At 43.1% G+C, this 23,343-nt stretch overlaps 1 protein-coding gene across 1 annotated transcript in view; it reads left to right on the forward strand.

Annotated features, from left to right (window-relative positions):
* PPP1R12A (protein phosphatase 1 regulatory subunit 12A) overlaps window positions 1–22,295 on the forward strand; it is a gene marked incomplete at its 5' end in the record, with an annotated part of 839,509 nt that extends 817,214 nt beyond the window's left edge. Inside the window, one exon of the mRNA XM_086950257.1 lies at window positions 20,191–22,295. Coding sequence (XP_086806383.1) covers window positions 20,191–20,277 — 87 coding nt within the window. The remainder of the gene's footprint in view (window positions 1–20,190) is intronic.
* Between the last annotated feature and the right edge of the window lie 1,048 nt (window positions 22,296–23,343).

A 23,343-nucleotide genomic window follows, 5' to 3' on the forward strand; every position in this document is an offset into this window, starting at 1 on the left:
GCTACTTGGTCCTTATTTAGATATGAACACAATTAACACAATAATCACAATAATGAAGATCGAACAATCACTCATACCACGACATTTCGAAACCACATTAAAACATTTTAAAACGAACAACAATGATTAGAATAAAACTAGCTAACGACATGATACTGGATGTACTGCTAAACAGTACAGATACACTGCTAAACAGTGCAGACAGGATATACTGCTAAACAGTACAGATACACTGCTAAACAGTGCAGACCAGGTCTGTGTACCCAAACCCGTCTTGACCGGCACAAATTAATGCGCACGTCTAGATGCGTCCCCAGCAATGGTACTCACCGGGAAGCACGGAACGGAAGGCCTCGGAAACTCTGGACTGGACTGGACCGGACTCGACTCGTGACGCAGATACTTCGGAACTTCGGAACCTGGTGGGCCTCTGTATACCTCGGATCTTGCTCTCTCAGCTAGGCTCTGGTCGGGATCCTCCGCACTCCTCACCGCCTCGTCTGGGTGTTGATCGCAGCCTCAGTCACCTCCGTTGGCCTGAGGGAGATACAGGAAATCCTGCGGGTACGCGTAGTTGTCCGTCCGGCTGTGGCAGGGGGCTAGGCCTGCGACGCACCTCCGGCGCGTGAGATGGGGGAGGGGTCCCTATTCAGGCGCCAATTATGTGGTAAATTTAAATTACCTATACTTAATTTATGCGGTAAAGTTCAATAAGAATAACTCAGAAAAAATAAGAGGCAAAATCCGTGATATTTGAGGTTTTCAAAAGGGGTTTTATTCCTTAAAAAGGAATGGGTATTTGGTTTGAACCAAAGGTGGCATACCATTCCGTCACCACGTAGGTTCGGGAAGGGACTGACAGACAATACTTTATTGACAATTAATAGTATATATAGTCAATGCATTACAGTAAAAGCAGATGCAGAAGGCGTAACAGCTGAGAGGAGAGATAAGAATACACATACGTAATGAAAAGGCGTTACAATAGGCGTGCATGAAGGCGTGTACTAGAAACGTCATTAAGAAGATGTCACAAGTGGGTGGATCCATAAGAGAATCCTGCAGTGTCAGCAGAAATACATGGCAGAGATGCGCGCGCAGGCAGCATGACGTGTGATTGACGTGTAACTGGAGGGTGAAGGGGACTTGACATTTAGCCCTACATGAGGAGACAGAAGTCTGGGATGTCAGAACAACCTAATCCCAAATCGTATCTAATATCTCGTGTTTAAGGAACTATATTATCTGGAAGGAAAGGTCTCTCGGACAGAGGCTATTCTATACTAACTGTGAGTGCGTGTATAAGCGTCTTGGTGTCTGCATGAGATGCGAGGGGGCATGGGCCTACCATGGTAACAGGAGCTATGAATTACTTGCACGGAGACAGTGAGGTCGGGCCCTTTGCTCTGCAGCTGGAAGGATGTTTACTTGAACTACTAGACAGGAATGTATTTTTCGAGGAGCGGAGCAGATAACTTGAAGGCTGAATACAGTCTTGGCAGGCAACAGGCTGAACCAAGCACCGTTAGCCGCGCAGGGAGTAAGGCAGAGGTCATGGTTACAGATGCAGGCCCAGGCTGAGGCATTCAGAGTCAGAAGGCAGGAAAAGGCTCGATGGCAGAATTCAGGGCCTACTTCGCCAGAGCTGAAAAACGTGTAAAGTACACCACATAAAGACGTTGGCAAGGCATACTTAGGAACGGAATATTCGACCCATTCATGGTGGATCTGAAAGAGGACATGTTAATGTTGGACGCAAATGTATTTGCGTCTTCATAACTGGAAGTGGAGGGAACATACATGTACTTGTAACGCGTACACGGAGTCGTTGGGGTCTAAGATAGGGGACACAATTGATCATAAAAATTCAAATTTCCTCACTGGAGCCAATTCAGACAACTTCTCAGTTAAAAGGGGGACAAGGCAGGGGTGTCCTCTATCACCCCTGCTCTTCGCTCTAGCCTTAGAACCATTCTTAAATGCACTATCTGCTCAAGATAATATAATACCAATACATCATGGTGGCAAGACTTTGAAAATAACCGCCTTCGCTGACGATATAGCGATATTTACAACAGATTTAGTTTCGGCACTCCCGGAGATAATTAAAGAAGCTAGTAAATTTGGAGAGATATCCGGCTACAAATTAAATGTTGACAAAACTCAAGTTATTGCTAACTACAAACCTGCTCAACCAATAACAGGACTTTGTACTCATGCTACTTATTTGGGAGTCAAGCTAGCAGCAGATACAGATAAAATTGTAGCATTGAACTATGACCCCTTACTTAAGGAAATAACTGCATCTTTAAAAAACTGGCATAAAATACCTTTGAGCCTGGTAGGACGAATAAACTTGATAAAGATGAAGATCCTACCAAAACTACTTTACTTATTTAGATCTATACCCCTACAACTTAGCAACTTATATTTTAAAAAAATAGACAGTATTTGCAGCAGATTTATTTGGAGCTATAAAAAAGCTCGTAGATCAATAGCTTATTTGAAACTCCCAATTGAAAAAGGGGGTTTAAACTTCCCGGATTTTAAAATATACTTCTTTGCAACTTTCTTTCAACGTATATGTAGCCTAATAATCAACGACTCCTCCCTATTTTTCCACCAATTTATGTTGGGAGCAGATAGTAACCAGTTACTGTACCGCGTGCACGACCCCAACTACTTTAAGAGAGTCAAGTTTAAGACCGCAAGACACATCAAAAGAATTTGGGACCAAATAATGATTTTTGGTAAGATTCCTTTCTTTAATGCAGAGCTATTGATTTGGGGGAACCCAGGGCTACCAGACTTCTTCTCCGATGGTGCAGCAGCTTTATGGCTGGAGCACGGTATAAGCACTCTAGGTGACTTATTTGGCTCGGATGGTTTTTTGAGTTTCAATGTACTAAAATTAAGTTACCAAATTAGAGATACTATGTATTTTAAATACATTCAGATGAAAGATTTCTTTGTTAATAAAATGAAAATTGGGAAAATAGAAAGTTCAGATACTTTAAAATTCATCCATTCGAAAGTTACTAAATCACTTATTAGTAAAAGCTATACCTACTTAAATAATTATAAGCAAGGAGACTGTGAAAACATGGCGGCCAAATGGACTAACCGATTAGGTCTGAACATCAACCCAAGCCAGATTGCTGGCTCGCTTAGACAGATTAATCTGGTGGTACAATCATCAAATCTAAGGCTTCAATTTTATAGAACGGTGACTCAAATATATTATACACCACAAAGAATTGCTAGCTGGACCATGGGAAATGGTTCTAGCGAGCGAACCAAATGTCCCAAATGCAATCTAGAAGCCGCCGGCATTGAACACATGTTATATCAATGCCCGGAACTTACAACATTCTGGAAAGGATTAACCGCGGTCCTAAACAGCACACAAATTATATTTCCTACACTTTCTGCACATCTAGTACTCCTAGATATACAAGATACTAATCATAAACATAAAGACCTGATTTCTATTGCTTTTGCTTGCGCTAGGTTGGTTATTGCACGGACTTGGATCTCGGAGGAACCACCCAATATTATGGAGTGGTGGAATCTTATTAATGAAATACACACAATGGAATTATCGTTGGCTAAGTTAAGGGGTACTAAGGCATTGAAAGCAAGGCAAAGGATTTGGGGTACTTTTATTTGATTCATTTGACTTATATATACCAACAGCAACTAAAACGATCTATTTTTATTATTTATTTATTTAATTATTGCTTTTTCAAAGAATGTACATTATCATCCTCTGTATGTTTTTGATGGTTAAATTTATTTTTGGATATTTTTGTTTCCAAAATCTGTATGTAATCTAATGATGCTTTCTTTTTCCTGCAATAAAAAAAAAAGTTTAAAAAAAAAAAAGGAATTTCCAAGGCGGCACTCGCTCAGAGACGCTTTTCGTCGCAAGTGGAGTTCCGGTCTGTTGTACGCCTTTCCGCCTATACCACCTGCCCAGAGTGCTGAAGAAGATCAAGGGCGACCGGGCCCAAGTTATTCTTGTGGCTCCGGACTGGGCACGAAGGTACTGGTATCCCGAGCTACTCAGTATGTCTGTCGGTCCCAAGGTTAGTCTGCCTCTTCAGGAGTACCTTCTGTCGCAGCAGCAGGGGACGGTCCTCCACCCGAACCTCTCCAGTCTCCACCTACATGCTGGGAGATTGAGCGGCGACAGTTGAGGCCATTTGAATTGCCTCCTGAAGTATGTACTGTGATTCTGGCAGCCAGGCATCCCTCCACCAAGTTGGTATAAGCCTGCAGGTGAAACAGATTTGTGGCATGGTGCACAGCAAAGGCTGTGGATCCTCTCTCTGCCCCTCTTTCAGAGGTTCTTCTCTTCCTTCTTTCTCTTGCCCAGCAGGGCTCTGCTCTGGGCACTCTGAAGGTTTTCCTTTCTGCTCTTTCAGCCTTTTTAAGGCTACCTGATCAGCCATCTTTGTTCAAGTCCCCGATTGTAAATAGGTTTTTGAAGGGCATCACACACATGTTCCCCTCTGTTCCATTTGTGATGCCTCAGTGGGACTTGAACCTTGTTCTTACCTATCTGATGTGCGCTCCCTTTGAGCCACTTCATAACTGTCCTCTTCGCCTTCTTACTCTGAAGACTGCCTTCCTGTTTGCCATCACCTCTGGCAGGAGAGTGAGTGAGCTCCAGGCTCTTTCTTCCAAACCTCCTTTCCTTTCTGTCCTTCCGAATAAGGTTGTGTTGCGGACAAGACCCTCTTTCCTGCCAAAGGTTGTCACGGCCTTCCACATCGGGCAGTCCATCACCTTGCCCACCTTCTTTCCGCCTCCGCATCCCTCAAAGGAGGAAGAGCGGCTCCACCGTCTGGACCCCAAACGTGCGCTTTCATTTTATCCTGATCGCACACGCCAGTTCCGGGTGGATGAACAACTCTTTGTTGGTTACGTGGGCGCTAAGAAGGGACGGGCGGTACACAAGCGGACCATCTCTCGGTGGTTAGTGTTGTGTATCAAGGCATGCTACTCCTTGGCTAAGAAGGAACCTCCTGTTGGGCTGAGGGCCCATTCCACTCTGGCCACGGCGGCAACTACTGCCCTGGGTTGGGGAGTCCCCTTGCAGGACATTTGTCAGGCAGCTACGTGGGCCTCGCTGCACACGTTTGCAAGACACTACTGCCTGGACAGTCCGGTCCGTAGGGTTGGCTTCTTTGGCCGTTCCGTCCTCCAGGACTTTCTGGTGTGATTATTAGTTCGCAGACCCTCCACCAGGGTTGGTATTGCTGGGGTATCTATTCTACGGTAAGGAATCTAATACTAACCTGTTTCTTTCAGATGAACAAGTCACTTACCTTCGGTAACGATATATCTGGAAGAAACAGTAGTTAGTATTAGATTCCTTACCGCCCCACCCATCCTCCCCGTTCTGCGAACCGATATCTAGGGTTAAGGTCTTCCCCTTTCAGGGCCCTAGTTTCATGCACCAGTGTTGGTTTTTATCATGGCTCTGCGTTTCTGGCGCGGAAAAGCTGTGTATAAGAACTGACGTCAGCACACGAGGGCAGCGTCTAAGTACTCCGGCGACGTCATCCCGGCGCAAACGACGCCGACGACGGACGCCTACTGAGGCGCAGGGATACTGCTACGCAAATGTTTCTGGATCCAGTCTGACGCCTGGGGATATTCTAAGGTAAGGAATCTAACACTAACTACTGTTTCTTCCTGATAGAGCGTTACCGAAGTTAAGTAACTTGTTCGTCAATCACATTTCAGAACTACAACATAATGTGATTCATTTTTGCATTACTAACTGCTGAATGTGTACAGTTCATTTACAGGGATTTACATTTTGTTGAGTTACAAAAAATGACATCCTACAGCCTTTCCATTCACACACTTTGTACCCCAGCAAGATTGTTATATATTTCACTTTATTATTCCTTTGCAGACTGCAAACTGAGAGAGGTTTGTAAACACCAATCCCCATGGTAAAAAAAACGGCAATTTGTCAGACGTTATAGTTTGCCATTTGTCCTCTGTCTTTGAAGCACAGCAAATGTGACCAGATAAATACAGAATTTAAAGGCGTCTTTATTGTATTGATGTTTGCGTCCTTATCAAAAATCGAGAGGCTACCCACCAGCTGGTCGCCACCCACAGTTCTGGAAACACTGCTCTAGACTGTGTGGGGAGAAGGCTGTTTCAAAAGTTTAAGAACAGTTTTGCTCTTGTCTCCTGCCAAGCAGTCCCACCAGCAATACAGGGACTTTTGAGCTTGTTCTGGAGGGTAACCTGCATGCAACGCCAGAGTTCCCAATTTGTGCAGAAGAGGCAGTCCCAGGTCTTTCGCACAGAGGCTGTGGCTGAGGCGGTTCACACCGTCTTCTCCTGCGCAGCAGCTTCAAAGCTGATTTAACTTGCCATCGCAGGTCTATCCTCGTCTGGTATGAAGCGGATTACGATCTCCATCTAGCAAATAATCATATCAGACAGATGGTCTTACAACTCCCTGACCCTATTTTCCCCTTACATCAAGGAGGCTGTCGGAAACCATTCCATAATTTTACTGCAAGAAATTAACCTTCTGCTGGCCATGGGTGCCATTGAGTGGAAGTCGATAAAGTGGAAGTGTGCTATTTACGGTACTTTTGTGTACCAAAGAAAGATGTAGGCCTCAAGCCAATACTGGACCTCTGTCCACTGAATGCCTTTCTGCAGAAAGACAAATTCAAGATGCTGAGCTTGCCCGAGTTTATTTCTGCTCTGGAACCAGGAGACTAGATGATGTCCTTGAACTTGCAGGATATGTATTTATTTACCTGTCATGTATTCCAACGGGCGTTGTTTGCGGTTCACAGTAAGGTCACTACCCACCTTCACGGATTGTGGATATATGTGTTCCCAACAGTGACTACAGGATGCTCAATCCGTGCTCGCTACAGTCAGTCGTAGACATGCACCGGACAATGTCTAAAATCCTGCCAACTTTCTGTTTTTTCATTCACAAAGCTAAAGATCAATCAGTGCCTGAAAGAAAGAATTCCTTCCATTGTGACGGTCCTTGACACCGTGGCTTTCAGGACTTTTTTTCACTGCTTTAGCTAGTTCGATGATGCTTGGTCAATCCTGGGTCTTTTTAAGGACAGCTCAGCAGATTCTTTGACTCTTAGCCTCATGCATCCTCTTGCTCCCAAACACAAAGAGGCATATGTCGACCCTGAAGGGGAACCACAAATTTCAACGGGCCTAGCATCCGGGCTACCTCACCAAATCCATTTATATCTTGCAGGAGATAGCGAAGTGTCTTCTGTGCAGGCAATCAAACACCAATCTGACCTGCAACAGACAACTCTGCCTTCCCTTCCCAGATTTTATGGTTATGACAGACGTATCACTGCTGTTTGCGGCAGAGGGATTAACCTTGGACAGGTAGAGATCAGAGGCCTCTGTTCTCCAGGAGAGAGCTAGCTGCACATCAACCTTTTGGAGCTTTGGACGCACCATCTGGCCATGAAAGCCTTTCTACCACCATCAGAAAGAGGCTAATTTGGGTCCTCATGGGCAACGCTACCCACCCACATGTGGTACTACCACAAGCAGGGTGGAGTGAGGTCCTTTGCCAGGAGGTGCTATGCCTAAGGAAGTGACGGGACCAAAAGAACGTCTTTCTGGTTGTCATGGTCTCTAAATGCCAGAGCAGACAAACTGAGTAGACGTTGGCTGTTTCATCATGAGTGACATTTCCACCCCCAATCGGGAAGAACATTTTCGACTAGAAGTGGAATCCATAGTTAGAAATGTTCGCCATGGGCTGGAATGTTCAACTACGACTTTATTACGCCGTGGAGTTTCCTCCAAGAAAGTCACTAGGGAAATCCATTGTGATTGCAATGGAACACTGGTCTCCTGTACACGTTCCCGCCACTGCCTCAAGTTCTGAAGATAGAGAGACACAATGAGCACACGTGATCTTAATAGCCTGGACTGGGCCAGAAGAGTATGATATGCAGAGCTTCTAAGCATTAACATTTGCTCTTCAATCCAGCTACCACTTTCGGAGGACCTCCTGTCTCCACATTAGGGAAGCGTCTTGCGCCAGAGTGTCTGCAACCTATGATTCCATGCATGGAGATTGAGAGGCAATAGTTAAATTAATTTGATCTGCTAGCTGCAGTAGTCAAAGTTACCCTTATAGCTGGTTGCCAATTTGACAGTCCATCTACACTGGAAATATACAGAAACGACTCCTTAGTAAACTGCAAATCTTACAGAATTTGTCAGCTTGTCAATTACTAGGGATACCTAGGCACAACTCAGTGGCCAAGGCTTTGGCGGAACTTCACTGGCTGGCATTTAATAAGAGGATAGACTTCAAGGCGCTGTGTATCGCCCATAAGGCTCTTCAAGGCTACTTTCCTGCTTATTTTAAAAATTAACTAGATGCACCACTGCCAGAAAACTTGGATTGTCCTCAGCAGGTAACCTTTAAGTGCCTAAATTCAGATGATTGAGGTGGGGGTCCGAGTCTTGATATACAGCACAACCAAACAATGGCATGCTGTACTCCTCACGGTGAAGACTAGCTCTTTCCTGTTAATCTTTAGGACAAACCTTAAGACCTAGCTTTTCAATTTATAGTTTCAGCTTGTATGGCCACTACTATCTTTTGCTGTGCTACTAGTGCTAAGTCACCTGAGGGTATTTGAGTGCTTTATAAAATTCATTTGCATTCATTTCACTGGGTGCTGCGAGAAGCTATTGTACGAGTTTAATGTTCGTCGGCAGGCCAAGCTTACAGATATGTTGTGTGTTTTTCAACCATCTCTATTTAAATTACCTGCAGGGATTTGTTTTAACAAAGATCTGACTCTTATGTTTTTATGCTGCAGTTCATTCTGCAGCAGTGGTCTTTGAACTTAGTGTTGACATTTCTTAACTGTATGCCTTTCCAGCTAAGGCACCGCTGCTCACTGTGACGACTGATTTCCCAACAATCTTCCTGATAACCTCTGCCACATGAGTGAACTGTAGGCACTCTCAGTGCAACTGCCCTCGACCACCAACATTCCAGACAAGTTACTGCTGAGGGTATGCACTTCCTTCTTGTCTTGTGGCACCTTTCCACATTTGTCAATCCATCATTCCACCAACATTGCTTGGCCCCTTATCATCCTTCGATGGAGCGTTAGAGGCTAAATCAACTCTGTCCAAGAAGGATGTTGCTTATTACATTCACCATACACTGGACCGTTGTGCAGATGACAGCACTGAGTAGAATTTTCTGGAGCATTGGCAAGGGGTGCTTCTTCTGCACCCCTGTCAGGCTGCAATGTGGACCTCTGAGCACACATTTGCAAAACCCTACTGCCTTGATGGAAGGTCCATTTATCCTGATTGGTCCTACAAATCTTTCTGGACTGAGTCCACTCCGCAGACCTCACACATTCGAGAGGTTCTGCTATTTTATCTATTCTGAAGATGTGGAATTTGCTGTTAGAAAGATCCATGAGGAGAACAAGTTACTTATTTCCAGCAACACTCTTTCGTAGGATGTGCTACCTGATAAGGGATTCCTCACTGCCTTTTCATCTCTCAGTTCTGTGTAGAGAACTCCTGAACATAATAAGATCCCAAGTTAGCCATATGGTGCCAACCATCAGGGTGTAGGAGCATTTCTAAGAACATTCTTCTGATCCAGTATGGGGATACTATTAAGATGAGGAATTTACGGTTAGATTGCGTATCCACCAGAAAAAACTTTGCTGAAGGTAAGTAACTTGTTTGAAGTACGTATTACAGTCTTCTTCTAACATAGCATAATTTATCCATTGTGTGTATGCATGCCTGCTTGTTGTACAAAACCTACTAAATTGGCTTTCTAATTTCTTGTCAGTACTTTAGAGTTAATTCATAAATAATGGTCTGCTAAAGTGTTCTAATTTGTCAAAGGATTAGGAAATAATGACAGTTCTTTATATGTGAAAATAATAAAATTGTGCACATTCGTGGACATACAGATGTATGCCTGTCGCATTTAAAAAAATGTATTTTTGTGTTGCGACATGACTAGTTAATAGAAGCTAATCGCCTCAATTTCTTGACATGCAAATATCGGAGATGAAACCAGATGTGTTCGTATCAAGCATTGTAGGTCAAAATACTTGACATGCTCCTCATTTCAAATTTTAAAAAAACATTCCTTAGTAAATAGTTTTTATCACGATCTATATAAAAAGAAAAAACGCTGGTTTTCTTTATTTCTCTGCAAGTTAATTTAAAGTTTCAGATGTTATTTTTGCTCTACTACCGTTGGTTGCTTTGAATTTTGTAGTATACTTACAGTTTGCAGCCTTGTTCTCCTGCTGCCTGTACTCGTTTTGTTCTACAGTTGGTAACACCACATAGGCTCCTCATTAACAGTCTGTTGGTTAATAGTTTACTATTAACATGGCAACCTTTATTGCATATGAAACCCTCAGGTTATCAAGAGATCCAACGCAGTTTTGTAGACTTTTTTCAAGTTTCTTTACAAAATTGTAATCAACTTTATATATACAATGCCTTTTACCATTCTATAGTTTGGATCTAAATGAGCTACATACGTTAATAAGTACACAGCCAGCCTTTGAGAGCTGAATTTCAGAGACTAATGTTCCTATATAATGCCAATTGAGTTTTTTTGGCTTAGCATTCATATGCCAGAAATTGCTTCTTAATGCTAGACCTAAAAATAACAAAAATATGATACAATACTGAAACAGAGCACATCTAGTATGGCTAAAGCCAGATACTTATATCCTGCCAGTTCTGTTGTTGAGAAGTATGGTGTGCCAAGTTAATGCTCCTTCAGCATTGACGGTTGCATAGATACACGTTTGAAATATTCACGGTTGTAAGGCTTATAATCCTCAGTATTCAATGTTTAGACATAAGTGTCTATATACTCCAATTACGTTGAAAAAGTAAAAGACCTTTAGCAGTCTATCCACCTCATTGTGTGAGCAAAACACCAGGCAGTGATTTCAAAAGTCACTGAATTCCCCCGAAATACGTACTATTCAGAATTTATACCACATAGCTTCAAGAGGAAAGGTGAATCCTCAGTGGTCTGTTCTTCCCAAGCATGCTGGCTATTTTTCATTCATCTTTATGGTTAGCTCTTCGGGAGCCTTTCTTTCCGCACCCAACTGTAGAAAGTAAGCATTTTCAAATTTCTCTATGCCAGAGCACTGGGAGTTAGCTTCTATCTGCACTTGGATGGCATGCTAGTGTATAATTGATCCATTTTACGGTCTGTGGCTCATAGGGACATAGCAGCCTCATGAGACAACAGAGCTGTGATGATTTGCATCATCCCTTTCCAGGTTAACTTCTATTTTGACTACCTTAAAGGGTGCTAGTTGCTGAATAACCTCCTGTCTTTGTACAGCCTGGACCCTCATTGCAGCATTCTTAGATTCAAAAGGGTTACACCCACCCGTAGCTGTGTCCTACCTCCAACAATTGAGGCTACAGCAGCCACCAGCTCTGCCTGCTTCTTCTCTACAACTTGCTGTCGACAAATCACACAAGACTGATGATGGTCTAAATGATAATGGAAATACCTTCATTTGCCTTCCAGCTGTAAGATATGGGAGAATTTTTATGAGACTACTTAGAAACAGAAAGAATGCACTAGCAAGTGTATTTAAGCAGGACGAAGGACTGTTCAGAGTCTACAATAATGCCCAGAATACTTACCTGCGCAGAAGCTGTGGGTACAGAACCAAGAGTATAAGGCCACCACATTGAGGACCAGATAGAAAGTTGTTTACCATGGATGAGTGATTCAGTGTTATTGAATTTCGGTTTAAGTATCGACAATGAGATCTAGTTAGAGACTGCAAAGTGCCCTGATTGAGGTAGCTCACGGGTCAGTAGAGAAAAAGCCAAGGTCTTAAAAGGCAGCAGAGAAACAACTTGTTGCTGGGTCTGAAGAATATACTTCAACCATTTCAGAGCTTTGACCGCTACTCATATTGAAAACAGTCCATGGTAAATGATATCTAGAGCAGCTTGAGAGGTATAATAGGACTCGAGGGACAATACCACCTTTATACAAGATGTATCGGGGTTCATCAGTCGCTGTCATAATGAGTTTGTCCTGTGGGACGTGCTAAACCCAGATAGGGGTGGATTAGAGTCCCCAGATGTTTCTACAAAAAGTAGTTGAGAATTGAATTTTCAAGACTTAAAGATTCAGGAGTAAGCGAAATAATAGACCAGTATGTGGTACTAGTATTCGATATCTTTAGAAATGGTACGATAGAGCCAGCCACTATCTTGATGGAATTTTTACCTACAATACCAACTTAGAGTGGTTGAACCGGCTTCCATTCAGTCTGGTCCAACCAAAATGCCATTATGTTCAAGCTAAAGGGACTGCTTCTCAAACCCCCTTCCTATTAAAAAACTGTATCCAGCAGACCATGGAATAGGATCAAGGCTGACTAACTTGATGCTCTACACAGCCAGTTGATGCCCACTGTCCCCTCGAACTTGCTGTCTCCAACTACCACTCCTGGCTAGAGTCCGCAGTAAATCAGCTTGCTCCAATAAACAACCTTGGTCGCTCAAAACCTATTCAGCTATCTCACAATCTCAGACCATACTCCCCCAAGATCCCTCAGGTCTGCTACCAGTGTAAACCTCTTTGTTCCCGGATTCAAAAAGGTGAGATGGGGCGGCAGGATCATCGTTTCCACCACAGTCAGGCTTCGGAAATCCCTTCCCTTAACCCTTAAGAAAGAATCAAATTTGCTAAGATTCTGGCTATTCAATCAGTAGCCCACTCTCTCAACGTCATGGACTACCCCACGCTGTTTCTCAGAAGGTAGCACCTAGACACCCCACGGTATTAGTAGCACTAAATCTTAATTTCATTTCGATAGGATAAGTTTAATATTCTCGGGGAAGCAGATGTGATAGTAGCAGCTAAATCTAGAGCTTTCCAAAGTTGGTTTGGGGGGGCAAAGAGTAATAAGAGACTGTGATTTCATTGTAGAAATATCCAGGGCAACTTTTGATATCAAGAGTCTTGTGAAAAAGTCCAACAGAACAGAAGGGGTTGGGCACAGGTATGAGTTTAGAATTGGGCAAGCAGCTTGGAGTGAGCTCAATAAGTGTGTATCTGCAAGTTTTTTCACGATATTAAAGACTGCTTTGCATGTGTTAGGTTTAGAATTAAAACTGATTTTGTAAGTAGCGCCAGTGAGCAGCAAAGTTGACTCTTTTTATTTATATAAATTGCTATATGAGCTCTATGTTTAAGCCTTGACAGATCAAAAAATACTTATCAGAAGTGTTCCCATGTTTGGCTTCAGTCTTCCTTTTGCAGTGGAGTTTCTCTCTCCTGGCCAGCATGGGGATGGGTTTGCTGTGTTACAGCCAGATCATCCGTCTCACATCGCTGAGATGGAGCTCATCTGTGAAAGCAGTTCAATCTTTGGGGTGTGCTTACCAAAGCCCCTTGTCCTTTTATTCTCCAATTTTGGCATTGCTATTTTATTATTCTCGGTGGGATCACATAATCAGTTCTTAAGGACTGCATGCTTTACTAACAGCACAATCACATTACTAGACAACTTCTCTATATGTCATACAATATTGGCTTCTTTTGCATGGTCAATTTAGGAGGTTGGTTCAGTGAATGGTGTCCACTTATGGTAAGGTACTGTGCACTGAGTCCAGGTAATCCTTAGTCATAGTGTTTAGGTCCCTGATAACCAAAGTTCTCAAGGAGTAGCTTTGGAGAGCAGCTAAGGCATATTCAGGAGGGTGTAAAGCAGTTGCATGTATCACTATAGTCCATCAGTAAGTTTTCAACACAAGAAAGAACCACACCAGGAGAATAGAAGAATACTTTATTTATTACTAGACTAGGTATACCTCCTACCATGATATCAATTACACACAAAGAACATTTAGAAAAGAGGTAAGTAGCAAAGGACTCAACCGGAGGGCCAACCTATATGCTAAAATAGTGGCATGCGAGGTGAGTACCGAAACGGGACTAGTACCCAAGGTTGGAGGACCCCAGGGGAAGCAAGGAACCACCCAAGGTGAGTAGGCAGGGTCCCCAAGGCACCTGGGTGCAGAATGGTTACACAGGGTCAGACGTCCATAGGACAACACAGTGTAAGTCGCAGATGGAAATGTAATGTTTTTGGACCCTTCCCAAAGGACCCCGAAGGAGCCACTTCACTAAAGGAAGGTTGAAGTGTCACCCCACCAGTGGGTATCCAGAAGATACGGATACCTGCACCCCGAAGCCCTGGTGCATAGGGGAGAAGTGGTGTCGGAAATCTCCGTAGATGCCAGTTGAGGGTTGTGAAAGTACAGGAGCTACAGCATCTCATGGACCAGGCCGGTGGAACCAGGATGAAGAATTCAGACAGGAAGAACCTGAAAGCAGAGGGGACAGTCGAAATCAGGGGGTGACCAGGGGGCACAGGAGCACAATACCAGTCCTGGTTCAAGGTTCTTGGTGTAGCTTGGAGTAGACTAAACCGCAGCGGTAGAGACCAGGGGACGTGTAGGAACCTTTCATTAACTGTCCCACCCTGGACGAAGAGTGCAGGAATGTCAGTGTCCGGTAGCGTCACTAGCTAGTCTTGGCAAACACAAACAATGGTTATGGGAAGGAGATGCTTTGTTGCAGACCAGCAAAGTCTGATGGACTAATCTAGCAGGGGTAAGTCAGGACCGGCCTTCAGCACGATGGAGAGCCAGCAGGAATTGGTGGAGCCCCCTCGAGGATCCTCTGTCAGAGGGCACAGGAGGTCACAGGAAGCCCCAGCAGTGCACAGGAGATGAAGCTCCCTGATGCCGAGAATGCAGGCAGGGCTATGTGCTTGGAGCTGTGCAGTGCTGGGGGGGGGGGGGGGGGCTCCTTGGAGCTTCAAGATCTTCATGGAAGAGAGCTACCAGAAGCCGTGCTCAAGGAGGCGGCAGACATTAGCTGGAGACGGATTACAGCCACCCCCCCTTGCATGGAAACCTGGTCAGGCCTCTAGAGTACCACCAAACCACCTCCTGTGTTGCAGAGCAGGGCAATGTTCGTGAGATAACAGGATCAGCAAACCAATTGTCTGCGTCAAGGTGCCTGCAGATGTAGGAAGTGATTACTTCACTACAAGAGAGATTCCTCCAGGCTGGGATGCAGGCTGAGTCCTTGGTGACTCTGAGGAAACACAGCCACGGATTTGATGATCTTTGAAGAAGCACAGGGAGGAAGATGCAGCAGAATCCTTCCTACCAGGAGCAGTCTTGTCGTGGGTCCTGGCTTGAAGAACAGCAGAATTCCAGTGTCAATCCGCAGAACAGTCTTTGAACAATCTTCAGCAACAGGCAGTCGGTTCCAGAGGTTGTTGTCTGGATGAATCTAAGAACTCCTCCTCCAGTAACCCTAAAAAGGAGAAGGACCTCTTCTCTGGTGACCCACCTATCCGAGTGGGTCAAGGACGCTACTCAGTTGTCCTAGCCAGTTAGATGCTCCCAGTGGTCACGATTCAACATGGCAGAATCAATTGGTCGCCTGGAGAAGCTCTGGGCACCTCCCTAGGCAGGAGTTGTATATGGTAAGGATGGGGGGGGGGGGGGGGGGGGTCACTATCCTGTCCTCTGGGTAGTTTTGTGCCAGAGAGAAAGCCATGGTCTCCTGTACTGAGCAAAACTGATTAATGCATGGAGGGCACCAATTGTGCTCTTCAATGTAGTCTGGTGGCGCTTGGAAGCGCCTCCAAACTACCTAATTGTAAGGGAGAGACGGTCAAACTTCTCCTTCGCAGGAAATCCTTCGTTCACCTTCCCCTGTCCGGCTTACGCTCATCAGCAGGAGGGAAGAACACTTCCTAGGGTCGAAACAACGCAGGCTGCCTCCAGACCCCATAAGGCTACACAGATAGGTATTTGCCAGAGAATTTAGAGGAGAGAGCACCGTGGCAGGGGTCCCAATGAACCGCAGTCAGCATTTGGTTGGTCTTCCTCCATCAACTTCAGCCTTCATATGAGATGTATCATCTGCAAAGTGTGAAGTTTGTTTGCAGCAGGTGCGACTGTCTCTGGCAGAATCAATGGCAAAAATCTGGATCTCCTCACGAGTGGTCAATTGGCAGTCCGTATATATTAAATCTTATCAGAAATGTACGAATTTACTAATGTCTGACATATATTATATGCTTCAAGGTATAGGTCCCAGACATTTCCTTATGAACATATAAGGCAAAAGGACATTAATTCAGACTACATTATTTCTGTATGTGTTCTTATTTAACCTTGACATGATGAGGAGTAGACATTTGACCCAGATGAATATCGCATTAGATGTTGTTTGTCATTAATCGAAAAACCTGACCATATACAATTCCTAGAAAGATAAGGTCTGGTCAACATCTGCATTTAAATTCAGATATGGCAATGATTCTGCATAAATCAGGGCATATGGCAGCCTCCATTGTCAAAGTTAAGGAAGGCAGCGATCTCCATGAACCCAGATGAAGTCAGGACTGCACAAGATGGAATCTGACCTTAGGGACTTTAAATGTCAAGCTTGTGTGTGGAGGGTCCATGGGGATTTTGCAACCTCTGTAGACAATCTGTGGAAGCTTTAGGTTTTGTGGTTTTTGTTTTCCCAGTGAGTTTAGGAGTGGGTCTCGTGCAATATTCAGAACAAGTCCTCTCTGTTTGGCTCTGCACTCTCAGAAGCTCCTCCATCACTAGTTGTACACTAAAGAGCTTAAGGCCTCGAACCATTCGCTGATCCTGCACGGTCAGGCTTTTTTTAAAATTGGGTGGCCCGAGACTGCCAAGAAAATTATTTTCCAGACAGTTTAAACAAGCATTTACAATGCAATAGGTCTCGTATTATTAAAGTTTGAGCTATTGGCATTGTAAATGACATTGCCTTTTATTTATGTTTTAAAAAACAACACATAAATAAAAGGCATTGTCATTTACAGTGCCAATAGCTCAAACTCTCACAACTGAAAGACCTATTGCATTGCAAATGCTTTTTTTTCTTGTTTGCGGTTTTATAAAGGGCGCACTCGACCCGAGGGCATTGGAGCACCAATTACATCACATAGGGATATATTCATATTTTTGTAGGCACGTGGAGGTTAATTGATTTTGCCAGAATCACATGGGTGTTCATCTTTTATGTGGAAGTTACTCTTTGGCATTAATATTTCGCCTAGGTCTTCATAACATACCACCCCCTCCCCACACACACAGACCCTGCGCGTCAAAGTCCTATTCCTGTCAAACTAAATATTTTCCAGACCGTGGCTTATTAGGTAGCCTTGCCTAAAACTTCCCTTGCTTGTTGCGCTGCGAGGCGGGGTGTTTGAGTTGCATTTCCTTTAATTGAGGGGTGTTTCTAGTTTCTGTATCCTGCAGCTATCGCCCAGTTTCCCCCTCCCCCCTTTACAATGTCTGCATTTCCATCCGATTGATGAAGTGGGGCTATCAAAGAGACACCGAAGTGGCAGCGGAGAGCCGGGAGAGACTGCCCACAATACACACGTTTACAGCACCTTAAAAGGGAGGCTGCATAGACAGGCAGATGAGATACAGCTCACCTCCTTCTTGGGCCTGGCCACACAGCGTACACCCCTTCCTGTGGAGGAAGCAGTGGAGAAGCTTTGGGGTGGCACAGGTTCGAGGTTAAAAGGGTATTGAGTGGCATCTACACGTGGCACCGGACGGGCCCGACTTCCAATCATGTCTTGCCAAAATCACAAACTAACCAAGACAGTTTTGGTTAGTTCGTGATTTTCTGGGGACGGGAGGTAGTGACGTGGCAGGATAGGCAGACATGTTTTTTTGTTTTTTGTGCAGTTTGTATACACTACAGCACACATTTAGCCCAAATGCATTACGAGTGCTTTCTATGACTAACAGGTTACATTACACAAGGCCAGATGTGTGTTGTTTTTAAAGGCACTGGCAGATGCCGTGATTTGCCGAGAATCAAAGGATGTAGAGCAGAAGAGAAGCCGGAACTCAAACCTGGTTCTTAAGTTCAAAAGTTAACAGTTCCGACCCTTCGGTCACACACATCTCCTGCCTTGAACTAATTTGGGTCGTTAGTTTTCTTTGAAATGACTACCTTCCTTCTCCTACCTTTTTTGTTGCAGTTTTTATATAGCGCAAACTCGACCTGAAGGCATTGGAGCACTTAACGTGAGAACCAGCTACATTACACAAGGACGCAAGATTACGTGATTTGGCCAGAATCCCAGGATGATGAGCCGACGCAGAGACTCCATCCTGTGCTCCACCATCGGCAGCTCCGGCCTTTAGGCCACATCCTGTCCTTGAGATACCTTCAGTGTATCATTCATTATCAAAGGCAACTAGTCAGTTGATGCTTAAAATAAAAGCAGAGGAACAACTAGGGTTTTGGCTAGAGCGCAGTAAGGCTGCGCCAACTGTATATCAAACAAACGAAATGCCGGTACTGCGCATTCACTTGAAGCTGCAAGTAATTGAGTTGATATTCCTCAATTACAAAGACCACTCTTTCAGTCTAATTTATCAAACATTATTCAATTTATTTTATTTTGTATTTTTTATTTTTCGAGAATTTCAAAATATTATTCAAAGGAATGGAGAACAATGTGTAAAGAAAGTGACTCCTACTAAGTCAAATATATTTCACATTTAATATATAGTGAAACCAGGTTATTGATAATGGGAGAAATATCAGAAAAGAATTGTGATTGGGTCGCGCGCGTCGGAATCCGACTTGGTCATGCACAGCATGGTAATGTTCGTCCGGAAGTTCTGCTACGCGGTGGAGGCCTCGTACGTCATGCCGGTGCTGCTGAGCGTGGGACTGCCGCGCAGCCTCTACAGCCTGGTCTGGTTCATCAGCCCCATGCTGGGCTTCGTGCTGCAGCCCGTGGCGGGCTCCGCCAGCGACCACTGCCGCTCCCGGTGGGTGAGCAGACTCCTCTGGCGCAGGCCACACCGGAAAGCGTAGCCTCATTTCCATGAGTCTCAGTCCAAATTAAGTGATCTGGGCGGCATTACTGCCTGTTGTGGATTAAAGGGAGGCAAGTTTAACTTGCGGTTATTGTGCGCGTGACACCTGCAGACCCTCTGCCACAGTTTCATTCCTAGCGCATTCTCCATGTCGGTGGGGGGGTGGTGCTCTGTGTGCGTGTATGCGTGTGTGTGCGTGTGTGTAGGTGCGCTGGTGTGTGGCAGCGGCGGGGGGGTGGGCGGGCGGTCTGTATGTGTGTGTACCTGTCTGTTTAAACCGCCTGCCGGAATCGGAGCGCGCGACCTGATCCGATTCCGGCAGGCTGCTGCGTGCGCGTGCCAGTCTTTTGTCCTCTCTTATTTAGTCCTTGAAAGCCAGAATGATTACAATAGTCTCGCTTTGCGACAGCAGGCCTTTGGCCTGCAATTGCAGGGCGAGACCTAAAAACGGGGTAATCCTATTCTTAAACAAAATGTGATGAGGATGTAGACCTCTGGTAAAAGTTTCAGAAACTTAATTTTTTTGATGGAGCAATATGATATTTATATCAATAGAAAATATGTTACTAAAGAGTGGCTCGATTCTTGGCAGTAGTCATGAATACTGAAATTTCTGATTTGCAAATGCAGGATGTTTTCAGTGAATTGGTTTGTAAATTTACAAAGTTAATAAACTTGAATTGTCCAGGGAGACATATAAGCATTTAAAATTGGAGTGCTCTTGTGATTAAATCAGAATCCTCTCTGATGATCAAAATAAATATTGTTTTAATAGTAGGATTCTTCAGCCAGGAACTATTTTATCACTTTTCTTTCTTGTATTTATCTTTTCACATTCGCTGCTTTGTTTAATTTCATATGCTGTCGAATATACCGTAACTGGTTGTTAAAATCGCATGCTTGTTCTCTCTTTTTGGGATTAGGGTGTTTAAAATAAATTATGGGTGTGTGGAAGATAAGCAAGAGAAGATTCCGTTTACTGTCGTATTGTCTGTGAAGTCAATGAATGATAATATTACAAATATCTGTTTTAAAATGTGTCATTTAGTAGGTTACTTCGTTGAAGATTTGTTTAAGTTACATCATAACATATAGTTGACTACCAGCAGAGTTGTGTTTAAAATACATTTAATTTTGCAATAATCATTTCCTTCTGTTTATTATTATTATTATTTTTTACAGATGTTACCGGATTTAAAGGCCGATAACCAGAGACTAAAAGACGAAAATGGGGCATTGATAAGAGTTATAAGTAAACTTTCCAAATAAGAGGTTTTGGCAGAAGCAAGTTTTGAAATTGCACACAAGTTAACGCCAGTGGACCATGGTTTGGCAGTCACTGAAAGCTTTGTGAAAATCCTTGTCGACTGTCATTTTGCATATATACCGCCAAAACCCCCTCTTACTGACGTTTTGGTTTTATTTTTGCTTTTTTGTATCAAGATCACGTTTTTATGTAAAAGCGCAGCTACTGAGGAGACAAAATGACTGAGAAAGCTTGTTTACAGTTACAGCAAACGAGGAAAGTGTTCAAGGCCACAGACGCCTCAAATATTTAACCTGTAAGCCTTAGTTGTACATACTACATAAACACTTTTGCATCAGAGAAAAGGTTTCAGTAATCACAGAAGACCGTTGTCCAGGACGCGTCATTCATGTGCCACAGGTTCCGGTGGTTTCCTGCTTCATTCTAACTTCATCAGCTCGTCGATTTGGAAAACCTTATTCTACTAACCATTTGCAAAAAATGCTGGCTCCTGAAATATGTTCCCTCCGCGTCCAAGTTTGCAAACACATCTACAAACGCATTATTGTATAGCAATCATTGGTGACTGTCAGCTGGAACTGAGACTTTGTACACAAGTGCTTTCAATATTTGTGCAATATGCATTTTTCCTTCATTGCAAAATTATTTAAAATCATTTGGAACTATAGATATTTTAGAAGTCCTGCATTCTTTTTATTTTTGCTCACTTTTTTTAATTAAAGGTTTGTAGTATAAGATGTTAAAGCATAACCTTCACAATCATTTTAACAGGTACTGCTATTCTGTGTATATTTAAAAATAAATATGCATAAAGGTGTTCTGGTATTGTTTGCAGATTACCACGTGGCATGCTCGAATATTTGCAAGCTGCAAATGTCTGTTACAGCTGGTTAAGTTATTGGGCAGAGTATTTTGACAAGATTTACTAGTTTGATGGTATGAGAAACTTAGATCCTGTACATTTTATGGAGCCGTGCTTCATAGGAAAAAATGCATAATACGGTCATTATTTTTTCTTTTCACGAACTGCAGAACATGCATAACCATATCTGCTACGTTACATTTCATTTTTAAGAATGCGGTCTTTTCCCTAGCCAAAGTAATGTTACTATTATTTTAAATCTTAACTCATTCCGCTCACATACGTTATATGCACTGGGTGGTGCCATATCGAGAGGCATCGAATTTGACACCATGTCGAATCATTTTATACATTTCAGTGGCCTTTTGAAAAGAATATATATATATATGTAAAATGTAAGTGAAGATTGCTTTTGTTAGGAACAGCTTTTATATTTTCTCTATAAACAATGCAAACTACACCATCTTATTGGCACGTTCTAGAATGTCATCTTAAACCACTGAACAGTTCAGCCATTAAAATAAATTGTAAATTGTAAAGCTTGCGGTAACTATTGTATTATTCATTATATATTGTACACTATATTAAATGTGAATTTGTACCCTCATTTAGAAGGTCATTGTGATCTACTGCCTATTTGTTTTGTTAATCTGGATCTCCTGTCTCGATTTTTGTCAATTGCTTTTGACAGCATAAGGTCATACTCTTACTACCAAGCTCAGGATTATTAATTTTAATGGTACAAGGATAGTTGTGGGATGTATTGTTATAGCAATTGTTCTGTATAAGTGGATCTGAGAAGAGAGCGAGCGCACTTTGGCTTATGCTAGCATGGCATATGCAGCGAATTGATGTATTTGAATGGCTGTTTTAAACTCTCTTGAGAGGCAGCGGATTGTTATGGATTATATATGGTAACACTTGGATGCCTGTGAAGATATATTAACTACATTCTAATATTTTAGAGTTTTTTTATTTAGGTTATTTATTCTTTATATCAAACAGAAAAAAGCTACTGTGCTATGTTGATTTTATTGGTAGTACAGAGCAGACCTTATATTGACATGAAACAAGCTGCAAAACCCATTCATTACTTTGGAAACAAATGTATTTTGACGTATACAAATAAAATGAATAAAACTATTCTAAATGTGTAAAGCTTTACTGATATTTTTATGGAGTTATTGAGTTTAAGATTTATTAAACTGTTGATATGTATATCTCTGTCAGTTCATTTCCTATGGGATTCTGACCTGCTCATGTGTAAAAGTGAGAAAAGTTCTAGTTGTTTGCGCCACGATTCTCATAGTTGGCTTTCTGTATCTGTCAGGGTCTTATTAGGCATCAGCAACAACTTTCAATACCCTCTTCACCATGAAACATGGAACAATGACAAGTCCAGAATTCAGTGTTTTTCGTCGTTTCAATGAACTGAAACCTCTGACAATGGAGGAGTATTCACTCTCAGAAATATCAACTAATATGTATGTGGAGATACAATACAACCACTTACCATCCACACACTGGTACCATCAATGCAAACCAAACTTTGGCAATGGACATTAGCTGCAGGGAATGAAGTCCAATAGCACACAGTGGTTACAATGACAGACTAAGTATTTCAGAAACAAATAACAATCCTTCTGTTAATATGGAAATGACAACCTTTGGTGCATGACTGATTTCATCAAGATCTGCTGTTGATCAGAAACTGTATGAAGTAGGCAATTTCTTTGTAGGTGGCTTCCAATAAGAAGGCTGCTTGTTCTCCTCAGTACACTGACCTCTCACATGTTCTCTCGAGAACACTGGACCATGGCAAGAGAGTGAGAGTTTCACCTCAGATGACTGGGAAGACGGTACAGCTAAGAGGATTGCGTTCTAGAGCTGGCCCATCGCAACTGATTTGCAAAGAGTTTGCAGCTTGTTCTCGATCTATTGTGGGGTCGACTACTTCCTGGGGAATACGGCACAACAGGACCAACTGAAAAATCAGTTTGGTGACCAGTGTCTTCGCAGAAGTGCAACTTACATTTGGACACCCATGCCGTTCTCTTTGGAATCCATGTGGCGGGAGGGGGTCAAGGTCCACTTTACTTTCTTATGCTTGGACTGGAATCTTCAGCCTACCCAACTATTTTAAGCAGAAAGTAAATTGCTGCATGAACAAGACTAAGTCTGTGACTTAAATAGGGGGCCCGTTGCG

This window comes from Lissotriton vulgaris, unplaced genomic scaffold, assembly GCF_964263255.1.
Source record: "Lissotriton vulgaris unplaced genomic scaffold, aLisVul1.2 SCAFFOLD_867, whole genome shotgun sequence".
NCBI lineage: Eukaryota > Metazoa > Chordata > Amphibia > Caudata > Salamandridae > Lissotriton > Lissotriton vulgaris.